Source organism: Parambassis ranga, chromosome 2, assembly GCF_900634625.1.
Source record: "Parambassis ranga chromosome 2, fParRan2.1, whole genome shotgun sequence".
NCBI lineage: Eukaryota > Metazoa > Chordata > Actinopteri > Ambassidae > Parambassis > Parambassis ranga.
In genome coordinates this window covers 38183745-38196631 of record NC_041023.1, presented here as the reverse complement: position 1 = coordinate 38196631, position 12887 = coordinate 38183745, and the positions used below count along the sequence as shown (strand labels likewise).

The window sequence follows — 12887 nt, the reverse complement described above, 5'->3', positions numbered from 1 at the left end:
TTATGCTAAAAGTCATGGCAGAGTTTGATTTTAACAGGGCTACATGCATTTAAAATGACAAGTGAGTAAAAGTTGGTGGTTCTAGTCTGAGGTGGGTCTCTTCCTGTGCAGGATTTGGAGGTTGTGGAGGGGGGGTTAAAGAGCTAATCCTGGCTTTCTAGCATTTTAATCCACATTCTAACATGTGTGGATGTGTCAAAACCTTCAATTAGACCTTGGGCAAATTACATGCTCTATAAAATGCAACCAAGAAGCTCTTTAATATTGCAAAATGTGCAGCTGGAGCCCTCTTTTATCAGCTACTGTAAAACTGTTTATACTTAGCATGGTTGTAAGTAGTCACTTCCTGTCTGGCACTTATGAGTGCTTTCCTGATACATCAGAGCCCGATCCTTGTCAACAAATAGCAGGTGTTTCAGAGCTTGTTGTTGATGCTTGCACCAATTTTTGGTGCAATCGTGCAAAAAAAAAGGTGTCTCTGGGTGCTGCTATCTTGACCTTGTATCAGGCTTCAGTTGTGGAGCCATCCTCAAGTGGTCACTTGAGGTACTGCACTTTTTCTTGTTTGTGCACCGTGTTTTAACCTCTTACCCACATGCAAAAGTTTGTTTACATTGACAGATGTCAATCAAATACATGCAAGACCACAGATCTGCCCACAGATTCACAAATTTGGTCTTGCTGTGACGACTTTTCACTGGTGTTCAGGGTTTTTTTTTCCTTCTAAGGCTCTTCTGTTTTATCTGCTTTATCTTCACCCAAAAGGCAGAAAGTGGAACAAAACCAAAAACACAGTAAGACGTGCATAGAAGCAGGGATGAGAAGCGTTCAAGAATGTTGGCACAGAAAAGAGTGTAGCCATCCAAGCATGAAAGTGAAAAAGGTAGGGAGAGAGAGGTGAGGAAGAGAAAAAACCATTACACACACACACACATATACACAGGCACACACAGTTCGCCGGAGCCAAGCCTCCTCATTCCTCAGCAGCCCTTCACAGAAGCAGGTCTGTTTCCCCAGCGCAAACACGTTACATCAAAGAGCCATCACAGCACGTCGCCATAGCAACACCCTTCAGCAGTATAGATGCAGCGCGGTGGTTGGGAGATAGCATTGGCAGACAAATGGTACGGACGGCCTAATAACCCGGTGCTAGCAGATGACTGATGGCCCAATTTTACCCCAGTCCTCGTCTGGAGGTCAAGAGCCGGGTTCACCCTCAGAGCTCAGAACCCTGCTGCAGGAGGCAAATATTTTCCTACGAGTATTTTACAAAAGGTGGCCCCGTCAGTTGACCTTTTTATATAGTTGTTGTGGAGTCAGTAGCATGCATGAGCTCAGAGATTAATTTCTTTTAAACTAGCAGCTAGCTGGGACCAAAAAGTTGCACTTGAATGCATCATAACAGACACATTTGATCTGAGCCTGCATGAAAGTAAAGAAATTGGTTGGATGTTGGTCTGATATTGGTCTAGATGTTACTCTAACTGGGTCAAACATTGACCTGATTTTACCATATCAGTTCTGTATTGGCTCAACATCACCCAGATGTTGGTCTTCTATTGGTCAGTTCTAGTCCAGTCTAGTGTGACAGTGGCTATAGATGTTGGCTCACCATAGGCTAAATATCAACCATCACATTGGTTTACATGGCACTAACTGATTCCCAGGACACAAAATTGACACAACAAATGACAAATGTGTCAAAGAAAGCTGAATTATTACTGATCTTCGTGTGGAACAGAAAAGTCATTCTTCTTCTCTGCTTCCCTCTCACTGTCAAGCATGTGTCAACAGCTACACAGAGGGAATGGAGGGAGGAGAAAGAGAGGGAGGGATACAGTTACCGTCTGCCCCCGGACGGCTTTTGCTCTCTCTCTCTTTTGGGTACCGGAATCATAAGGAGCCCCAAGCCACTTTCTTGGCCTTATATAGCGTGTTTGGAAATTTCTTGGCAGTTGACAGCAGGAAGCCGAGCTAGCAGTATAAAAGAGTGCATCCTGGTCCAGTCCAGAGGCTGCTGCTGCTGCTGCATGGACATCCACATGCACTCATAGACACAGAACTGGTAGCTGTTCTGGCACGCGTTTGGGATTACTGCTGTTGTTTTGAGCAAAGAGGGGGAGGAGGAGGGGGAGGAGGGGGGGAAGGAGAGTGTCTGTATTTTGGTCTTGCCTCTTTCTCTTCTAGAGGGGGCAACGAGATAGTCAGGAGAGAGCAGGAGAAAACAGCAGGTAAGATGTATTTCTGCAGTTCTGTTAAAACTCCTCTTTCTGTATTTCACACTTCTTGCCGCACACTCGTGGGAATGTTGCTACCATGAGAACGAGACCTTTGCTATCCTCCGATTTGTGGCAGGGGAGGCAAACGCGTGCTTTCTCTAGAATATTTTCATGTTTCTTTCTCACACTTTGAAAGAGTGATGGTGGCAATCAGTCAACTCTGACCCTGAGCTAACAGGGGTGGCAGTGGGAGGTCAAGAGGTCATGATGCGAAACAAGAGGGAGGAATGTAGCTTTACTACCAGCTTTTGTTTGCATAACAGTGATGCCCCTGCATGGCACTTCCACTTTGTCTGAGCATAAGCAAAACAATTTTTCTAACACTGTGTGGACTGTTTATTTTTGGCAATTCTCACTGTGCTATTAGTGGTTGAAATAATGATCAAAACATTCAGGATTTCAACTGTTTCAGGTGAGATTACAAAATCATCCCTTCCCGTGTTTGAAGCGGCGGCATTTCACATTTGGCGAGACCTGTGTCCAAAGCCACAATTGCACATCTGATATCCATCACATCCTTGTTTAATGGGGTATTTTGTCATCTGCCGATTGGCGGTAGGAAGCCGAGCCAGAGCCCACTGATCCGTGGTCTTTGGCCTACGTTGCTGTGTTGTGGCGTGCTTTGTGTGAAGCTAAAACTTTGTCATTTGATTTCTTACCGGTAGCAGCTTGTGTTGGTTTTAGCCAGTTAGACAAAATCATTTTCGCTCTCTCAAACTTTTTCACACTGTTTTTTTTTCTTGTCTCCTTTAGATTTCTTGTTTGACACGTGACATTGTGTCAAAAATGTCAGACCATATTTAACAAACCTCCCCCAAGTATTCCCCTCCAAAAGGGGCCGTGTAAGCTCCGGTCCTTATTTGGCCCCCGTTTGCAAAGTGAAGAATTTACTTTCTCAGGCAGGCTGCCATCAGCGCGGCAGCGGCTCTTGTGTGGGCAGGAGGAGGGCTTGAGGAATTTTGACTGTGGTCAGACCAATGGCAGGCTTCATAATCCGAGCCAATGAGATGATTTATGCACAGAGGCAAACACATGCTTTCTCCCATCAGTTAGGATGGAGGAATATTATGGAGGAGTGTGTTAATTAATGTTGAGTGTGACACTCATCTCTCACCTGAGCTGTTTGACCTTTACCTCGCCTCTAATGGCCCCTCTAATGAGGCAGAGGGCCCCCCCAATGCCCCAATGAGGCTTGTTCTACTTCGCTAGCTTCCCAGACGCCCCTCGTGATTCAATGAGATTATGAACTAATCCCACTTTGACTCTCTTTCTTTTGGAATTTGCGGTCTTCTGGTCCCTTCACACACCCCAAAAACACTTCCAGGAGGTCAGCATCAGTGAACCTGAGGATAGGAGAAAGGCAGATACTCCTGCTTCGAGGGGACACTGATATATGAATGTCAGCAGCAGCCTCACATATTGTCAGGGCAGTAAAGAGCTCGAGCATGAGTGGACAAGCCTGAAGCTCCCAGTGAACGATGGGAACTTTTTTGTGTTATTTATAAAATAAAAAGTCAGAAACACATTTCACATTTAGTGATTTCCTTATCTGTGCACATCAGGAGCTGGTTGTGTGAATCTTGGCGACCTGATGCCAGGATGTGCTCCGCCACGATGTTATCCAGCCGCCGCATTCTGATACGCTTGATGATAGCATTACGAAGTCAGTGAGTCTTTTGTTTTCTCGCAGCCAGCTGATCACAGCGGCTTCCTTCCCGCCTGCCTGCTGTGTGCTGATAGCATGCTCTCACCATGCACCATGCTTTGCCATGCGTCTTCTCACATGTGTGTTTATCTGTACACACAAATACAATCAGATGGAAGACATGTTTACACACTGTAATCAGTGCAGAGTGGAGTGCAGACTATTAGGAGCCTGCTAATGATATTTTGGTCTGTGACTGCTATTTAAAGATGCTACATGTAGCATTGCAATGTCAAGAACTGGTGATAGTATAATTAGGGTACCAGTGATCTTGTTGCTTGGAAGCTCTGGCCCCTGACTCTCCATTTCATAGTACTGGTAAAGTGTGCCACCCAGGCCCATTTGTTGGGGAAGCTACTGTTTACTGCAGCACAAAGTGGGAGGAGCTTGAGTCACATGCACTTTATTTTGTCAGACAGATTAGACTGTTGGATTGTTTTTGACATTTACAGGAAGTATTCTTTCTCAGTGTCATTTGGGAGTGGATGGTTCCCACACACAGAAACATGCAGCAGTTATTTCTGGTCTGATTTTTATGGGAATACTCAGGCATTAAGCAGGAAACATTCAGCAATGTCTCTTCCGCCCTAAATGCAGTTTTTGAAATTCTACTTGACTTTTTTTTATGTTCTTTTTTTCTCTCTTTTTTTGATCTCCAGGTCACCACATCATGTCAGACGACTACTAACTATGAGCTGGTGAGTTTTCCTATTTGTGTACAAACGACAGTTAAAGATCCTCACCTTACAAGTGTGAATGGTGCATCCTGCAATTATGGCAAAGCCACACACACAGAGGCTTCTGTAAGGTCAAAGGTCAGACGCTATAACCATTAGAGGAAAGGCAGGAATGTTTACTGAACAACTCAAAGCTCCAGAGGTGATGAGATGTTGCAGATTCTGGCAGTGATAATGGTCATAATTTGAACATGAAACGGTTTCATTAAAGTATATATTTATATAAAGCAGTAAAAAAGATTTTAGAAAATAAATTTACAATAGGTTTTCTGACAGAAAAAACAAATAATAAGCTAAGAAAATGAATTATATTAAATAATTTGATTTAATTAATTAATTTTAAAATAAACTAAATAATTCTATATTAAAACTAATAAATGAAAAGTAAATGTTTTGTGGAACTTTATAGTAATAAACTATAAACATTATTATGGCTGTAGTTAATGTTAATGTTAGTGAAACACTGAAACTCTGAGGATGCTGTTTTAAGCAGCAGTGAGACAGTGGGCTGCAGTCAGAGCGATTATCTCCTTGTTCCTCTGGGGGCTGCTGCTTCACAGGAGAAAACGTGATTTATGCACCGAGTCATTTTCATTTTAACGAGCTCGAAATTGGAATTTTCATTCACTCCCATAAAGAATGCATACTCAGCAAATGTTAGGTCATGATTAAAAAACCAACACTTACAGCTATTTGATCATCAGTGGCAGTGCTGCTTTATATTTCTAGGAGCAGCCACAGATGCTATGACCAAATTAGGAACATTTCTTCTCTTATTTACTTTGGGCTCTGCTCTTTTTTAAATCACAGCTTGTTAAACAGTCCCTCAGATTTGTTTACAGAGCGCGCATCACGGCTTGCAGATTTTCCCTTAACACGTGGATCATCGCCAAGTTCTCTTTCTCATCTCATCCTTTAACATTAAACACATGTTCCGGAAAAATAATAACAAGCATCTTTCTCTCCACCTTCTCATCCTTTCTCTCACCATGTTGTTTCTTCCTCGCTGTGAAAGAAACAATGACTAACCCTCTGACTCTTTCTCGCTTCTCTCTCCAGCCTCCCACTCCTCAGCTGCCATTAAAGCATGTAGATACACCGGTAAGTAACACCTCTTCTGTATAATGCCAAGAAGACATGCTTTAAAAAACTCATTCATTCATACTGTGCTGTTCCAAAGTGTACACAAAGTATGCCACATACTTTTTTGTGTGTGTATTTGTAAATGTAATGCATTTACATCTCCATGGCAATAGCTTGGAAGTTGGCCCAATCTCAAAATCAAGGGTATCAAGGTCCAACCCCAGAGATCACAACAGGCTCATTAAATTTTATTATAAAAAAAAAACAATTGTTGTTAATTTTTGATCACATTTGATGTGATGTTTGGACATTAAATTAGCATTCAAGCTGGTGACTTCTTGCATGATGCAGAAGGTGGCAGCACTGTGCTGAACATGCTGTAGCAGCTGACCAATCAGAGCACAGGTGCGGCCAATCATGAGGGTTATTAATGTTATTAAATTCACCAGCACTTATCCTGCAAAGATCCAGCGCAAATGTTATATTTAAGGACAATCATCCAGGTGGCTTGAGCTAAACAGTTTAACCCCTGTCTGTGTGAAGATATATTTACCTTACACAATCCCGAAAGCTGCAGTGACATCTGTTGCCGGCTCTTCTTCGCTGCCAGGAATCCATGCCAAGGCCTGGCCTGAGCTTCACAGGGCTGCAGGCGTGTACGTTTTGTCGACACTGCTGAAACATGAAGGGTGTGGGCACGGGGCGGAAAAATAAGAGGGAAAGAGAACCGCTGCTAATGCGGAAAGAAAACTGTTTATTTGAGCCAGCAGGCACAACAAAAGCAACATATTTGTGTAGATTATTTTCAGATTAAAAGGAGGCTCAGTGGTCTCCGTTTACATGAAAGCAGGAGTCTGTGTTTTGTTGTTGTTGTTGTTGTTGTTTTTCTTGAGTCACAGAAATGTTTGTTAGTGTTTAGATCTGCAGCAGGGGGAATGCTGTGAAGTCACACAATGAACAGCTTGTATGGAGATTAATGCATGCACACACAGGAAAGAGCATCTTTCATGTCATGTTGTACAGTTTCCTGTCCCATATGGTTGCCATATTATTCATTGGTGCAATATCTAGGGTTGTAGCTTGCAAATAAATCCCACTTACAAGTGACTGTCCATCCAAGTTCATCGCTAGTTTGTTGTTAGCAACCAACATAAGCAAACATAGGTCTATGTAAACAGCTAACTATTGGAAGCTGGAAGAAATGCAAATGTTTATAGCATAAGAATAAATACAGACATTTCTGAAAGTGAAATTAGGTTTCTATGGTAACCACACCAGCAGCTGTGTTCACACTCTTAGTGTAATATTACTCCACCAATACATATATAGGCACTTTTTTCTTGATATTCATCCTCTTTAGTACAATTGATTAAAGGTTAGCAGCATCCTGAGGGATTGTGGGTAACGTGGGCGTACTTATACACTAAAAATACAGAGACAGAGGCTACTAATTGTCCTTTTTTACTGTAATTATAGAAAGTGGCCACAAACAATTTGACAATGACATATTCACATAAACATTAGTCACATCCTTCAGATCTATCATTCCCGTCCCTTCCTATCGAGTTGCTTTAGGCTGGAGTTCAAAGAAAGTTTTCTTATTCTCTGCTTTGAATCTAAGAACCATCATTGTATGGGGTTTTCCATACATGTGTGGACAGATGGAATGTTTATTTGGTTAGTCCATACAGGATACATCTATGGTGGTTTTCATTCAAAATGCCCCATCGTGACCATAATTGAGTCAGTGTGGGGGCCTGTTGAGGGTCATCCAAGTGCACCATGGGGATTTTTTAATCAGGTTTTGGCTCCAAGTGAGAGTGAATACATGCATGTAAGCTGCAGACACTATAAATCAAAAAGTAAAATTGTTTTCATTTCATATTTTACGCTTTTGCAAGCAATCACCTCATGCGGCTGCTGACCGGATTGTTATGGGTAATTAAGGTCAAACCAGCAGACATACATGCTGTACAGAAAGATCTTGCAGGGGGAGGGGGGGACAAGCAACAGAGGAGGGGGTGGAGAGTCAGAAATAATGAGAGATAATGAGACCAAGGGAGGAGTAGCTTTGGAGAACACAAAGCGGGAAGGAGGGAGAAAGCAGGGTGACGGCAGCCAAGAAGAAAGGAAGAGGTTGTGGTACAGTATATTACATAATCATTTAAATCACAGATTTTGATGGAAATCCTTTAGTGTAAATTATAATCAGAAATAGGGGGATTGTAGCCATGCCTCTGGGCAGCTCCATCCGAAGGCGTTTGGCTCGCATGCGTTCATCGTGGAGGTGGAGCACAGGGTACCTATTCGCCAAGGTAGGTCACGCCCACACAAGGATGGCTGATGATAAAAATCTATCATCTGTGATATGTATACTGTTAATAACTGCTTTAGTTTTGTGATACATAGACTATATTGTTTAATTGCAACTTTTATTGATAATTAAATAGCATCGTATAGTTTCGAAAATTCACGCGGTGTTGGTGCATAGAAAGGTTTACATGATTAATGCACTCTTGTGAGCAGCCTGTTTCATTTTGCAAACACCACCATCCGCCTGCCGCCCCGCCGCTCGCCTAACATCTGCTTCCTGTCAGATCACTGAGAATTATGCTTTCCTCATTTTGGCTCCTCGGGGGCTGGATTAGCTTCATCTGTGAGGACTATGCAGTATCCCTTGGTGTTTAAGTTTGCACACCTTGCCAACACCACTCTTTGACCAACAGTTTGTTTGGGGGATAAATTCAGCTGTCGTTTTTTTTGGATGACACCTTCTCCCCGACAAAATAGTGAGAGGAAGAGGGAACTGCTGTGCATCTATTATGCAGCTATTCCTCGACAGTGCGGCATATTTAGTAACATTTTCCCACTGCAGTCCTATCACAGTGAAACAGCTTGACTTCTCTGTAAATAACTAGATACAGGACAGGATAATTAAGCTGTGTGCCCAAGTCCTGACAAGACCAGAGACAGAAGGGAACACAAGGGTACTTTCTTCTTCTTCTTCTTCAATAGCTATTTTCTCCCTCTGTTTGTGTGCTCTCTAGGGATCCACAAGGTCCTGCAAGAGCGTGGAGATAAGGCGAAAGCAGTCACGGTAAGTCTGAGTTTAAAAACTACAATTGCTCCCTAAATCCTTTGTTGGATTGGCCTTTCTTTAGGAATGTAAATTCCCATGCAGGGCTTTCCTGTATGCCCACCAACCAATAAACCTAATCACTGTTTGGCCCATGAAACCGGTTGCATAACATCAGCAGAGGTCACGTCAACAGTCAGCCAAGGATTGTAAATCTCTTCCCTTCCAAGAAATATATGAGCCGTGAGCTGCAGGAGTTTACATTTGATCAAGAGGGTGTTTGGGATGAACTTTCGTCGTTAGTCCTGCAGAGAAGATGGAGAAATATTCTAACAGTAGATCGCTGAGTGTAGTCTGATCCCTTTGTCTCCAGGAGTCAGAGCGTGGTTCAGGCCATGGAGGAGAGCTATGAGGTGGATCTGGTCTACATCACGGAGAGGATCATCTCTGTCTCCTTCCCTGGTGGCGCCGATGACCGCAGCTACGGTACCAACCTCAAGGAGGTGGCGATCATGCTGCGGTCAAAACATGGCGACCACTACCTGGTGAGGAACACACACATACACTAGGATCTCTCCAGTGGATCATATAAATGCTTTAATATCTGTATTTCCCTTTCAGGTGCTCAATTTGAGCGACCAGAGGGCCGACCTATCAAAGTTAAACAACAGGGTACCAGTACTTTATTTTTTTTTCTGAATCCAGAAGCCATATTTGGGATGAAACCTGATCTCCGGCCTAATTTTTCTCATCCTCAGGTTTTTGAGTTTGGCTGGCCTGACAACCACGCACCAGCACTGGACAAGATCTGCAGCATGTGCAAAGCCATTGACACGTGGCTCAACGCAGACCCGCACAACGTGGTGGTACTTCACAACAAGGTGAAGGCGGGACTCGTCAAACGACAAAGTGTGTGAAGCGCTGGTGGTTAACTCCCTGTGTCTTTGTGTCTCAGGGCAACCGAGGTCGAACAGGGGTGGTGGTGGCTGCGTACATGCACTACAGCAACATATCCGCAAGGTATCTGCTCCTAGCAGGGTTTTATAAGGACAGGATCTGTCAAAGTCCTGAGCAGCTGTCTTGAAAATGAAACACTGATGTGATTATTCTGGCTAAACACTCCTGCTTATTTTTCTGGCCTTGTGAGAAGAAACCTTTTTAATGCAACCAGATGTTAACAAGTGGGACAGAGCCAGGAGGATTTAAAGCTGCTAGATCTCTACCAGTTTTTCCATTGTTGATGATTAGTAATCTTTAAAACGGTACAACAAATAAGTCTAATTTTGTGTCATGTAGTGCTGACCAGGCTCTGGACAGGTTCGCCATGAGACGCTTCTACGAGGACAAATCACTTCCTGTAACTCAACCATCACAGAAAAGGTAAGGGTGTTGCTTGACGCTGCTGTTGTGCTTCAAGGCATTTTGAGGATGGTTCCAAAACCAAGTGATTGATCTTAGCCACTTTAAAACAATTTTAGGCAAATTTTTGGATTAGCCAAAAAGTAGGCGGAGCCAAAAGAGGCAATTTGAATGTGAAATTGTTTCCCTTTCCCCCCTGTTTTCCTCTAATCCTTGTTTTAATTGGGATAATTGTGAGTAAATGTCACAGCACAGAGGGAGGTGATCTATCTAGTCTGTCTGAGAGATCCCACGGGGAGGCTGTTCTTGTTTTTTTAAGCATATTTTCCTGCAATTCCTCTTTTCCTTCCTCAATCCCTCCACTTTTAGCAGCGAGCAATAATCCATCAAAAGAGAGCCGATTCCAAACCAGAGCGGGTCAAAGCAATCAAGAGAGGTTTAGAGGTATTTAAGCAATGTATTATTTTGAATGCAGCTCACTCTAGGGAGACATGTCTTCTCAGTCATCTTCCATTAAGCCATAAATCTGCGATATTAATTAGCCCCGCCTGCAGTATTACATAGTCAACTGCTGAAAGGGCTGACCCCTCACTGTCTCCCTTCTTCACCTGAGGAGGGAGATCTGAGCTTCTCGGAAAGGATAAGCAGGAAAAAGGTTAGAGGGAATCAACGAAGGAACACAGGAAACCACAGGGGACTTAACACCACTTCATTTCAGCTAGTGAATTAGGCAGCCAACCATTCTCTAACAGGTCTATAGGCTTGCCCTTTGCCCCGCTGCTATTTCCTGCTTTGGATATAATTATCTCTGCCCCTGGAGTCTGCAAGTATTATGGTCTGGAATGTGTGACATTAACATCAAGAGTAGGAGATGAGCTCAGTCCGCTGCTGCCACCAAAGCTTGTAAAAGGTTAGAATAAAGGTGTTATGTGTAGTGTTTTTCGGTGCTGCTAAATGATTAGCATTAGCAGTTTGTTGTGGGATGGTAGCGAGCCACGGTAAACAAACCGAATGCCTGCTGAGATGATTGGCTGCCTGTTGTGTGACATTGGGTCAGAAACAGCTGGTAATGTGTTGATTTGATTTGTGGAACAAAACACAACCAGGCATTTTGCTTGCCAAAAAAGTAGTTCAGGCTCTTGTAGTGTTACTATGAGTTTATCTGTGACTCAAAAAATTAGACAATTTTATTGTCTGCTGCTATATTTGAACACTAAAAGAAAGCTGGCCTTTTTACCTGTTAAAAGTGCCTTTAGACAGCTTATAAAAGTGTCATAAAAAGTGTTCTAGTTTCTAACTTGTAAGGTTCATTATGATTCTGAATGATGGATTGTCATTCACAGAGTTATATAGATTGTAACCCACTTGGTCTCAAGAGGTCTAAAAAGTTCTTGCTTTTATTTATAGCAGCTTAAAGCTCTACCAATCCCTGTTACATGTTGAAAGTTGTCCAGTACAAGGAAGAGACACGCATGCTGTGAGCCAGGCCTCCCCTCAGTGCTGCAAACATGGCGTCCCAGCTCGGTCTAATTGAATTTTACAGAGGCTAAACCATCTGGCCACTGACAGCAGAGCAAAGGAGGGGGGTTGTCTTCATGCAGTGACCCCACGGTCAAGGTCACGTTCGGTAACATCATGATTATCATCATTAACAACCAGACCACTCTAACTATACAGACCTCCAACTGGCCTCTGTACACACCAATTCGCTCTGACATTTTCTGTAGTGGATAAAAGGCTATTTCATAGTCACAGTGGAGGTAAAGGTAAGCCACACAGGAAGGTGAGGTGTTTGGTGTGTTAAATAACCACAAGGTCTTTACATGCTCAGTAGGAGAATCTGGATATTCATGGTCCCTGGAGTCGAGTCGACATGCTGTGTGTCGTTTGTCTGCAGGTATGTGCGATACTTCAATGGCCTTCTGTCCGGACACATAAAGATCAACAACAAGCCTCTGTTCCTGCATCACGTCATCATGCACGGCATACCAAACTTTGAATCTAAAGGAGGCAAGTATCTGACGAAATATACAGCAAGAAGAAGAAGAAGTTTGTTGTTTTTTTTTTTAATTAGCTGCTTTTCTGTTTCACCTACAGGCTGCCGTCCTTTCCTTAAGATCTACCAGGCAATGCAACCAGTCTATACGTCAGGAATATAGTATGGAAACTTATATTCCACTTCAAGTGTGGTTTGTGTTGAATCCAGGGCACAGCTTAAGCATGTGACATACTTTAAATTATTGTTTTTTTTTTACCACAGCAATGTACAAGGAGACAGCAACACCAGTATCTGTATCACCATCGAGCCTGGTCTGCTTTTGAAGGGTGACATCTTGGTGAGTTCCCTTAAATATGAAGTAGGCACTCCCAGAATGCAGGGATTAATGTGTTGATGTCACCTTTTCCTGTTTGTCATCACAGTTAAAGTGTTACCACAAGAGGTACAGAAACCCGACCAGAGATGTGGTGTTCAGGGTGCAGTTCCACACCTGTGCCATCCACGACCTTGGGGTGGTTTTCGGCAAGCACGAACTGGATGAGACGTTCAAAGGTAACCGCTCTTAAGGTGTGCTTCAGTGGGTGGATCGCATCCCTTTGAGGATCCCTGTGCATTCCCCGTGGTCTTGTTACTTGTGCCAAATCTAATT

General features: G+C 43.2%; 1 protein-coding gene across 14 annotated transcripts in view; it reads left to right on the top strand.

The window, feature by feature from the left end:
* The window catches only part of tns1a (tensin 1a), a 48028-nt gene that overhangs the window by 14735 nt on the left and 20406 nt on the right, over positions 1–12887 (top strand). For 12 of the 14 annotated variants that reach the window (XM_028421731.1, XM_028421701.1, XM_028421689.1 and 9 more), the window contains exons 4-15: positions 4644–4682; positions 5781–5822; positions 8852–8901; positions 9254–9425; positions 9502–9552; positions 9639–9761; positions 9836–9900; positions 10177–10260; positions 12137–12249; positions 12337–12397; positions 12500–12575; positions 12661–12790. In XM_028421731.1, coding sequence (XP_028277532.1) covers positions 4644–4682; positions 5781–5822; positions 8852–8901; positions 9254–9425; positions 9502–9552; positions 9639–9761; positions 9836–9900; positions 10177–10260; positions 12137–12249; positions 12337–12397; positions 12500–12575; positions 12661–12790 — 1006 coding nt within the window. Of the gene's footprint in view, positions 1–2142; positions 2232–4475; positions 4509–4643; positions 4683–5780; positions 5823–8851; positions 8902–9253; positions 9426–9501; positions 9553–9638; positions 9762–9835; positions 9901–10176; positions 10261–12136; positions 12250–12336; positions 12398–12499; positions 12576–12660; positions 12791–12887 lie in introns of those variants that run through there. The other 2 variants (XM_028421716.1, XM_028421708.1) reach the window with 2 other exon arrangements.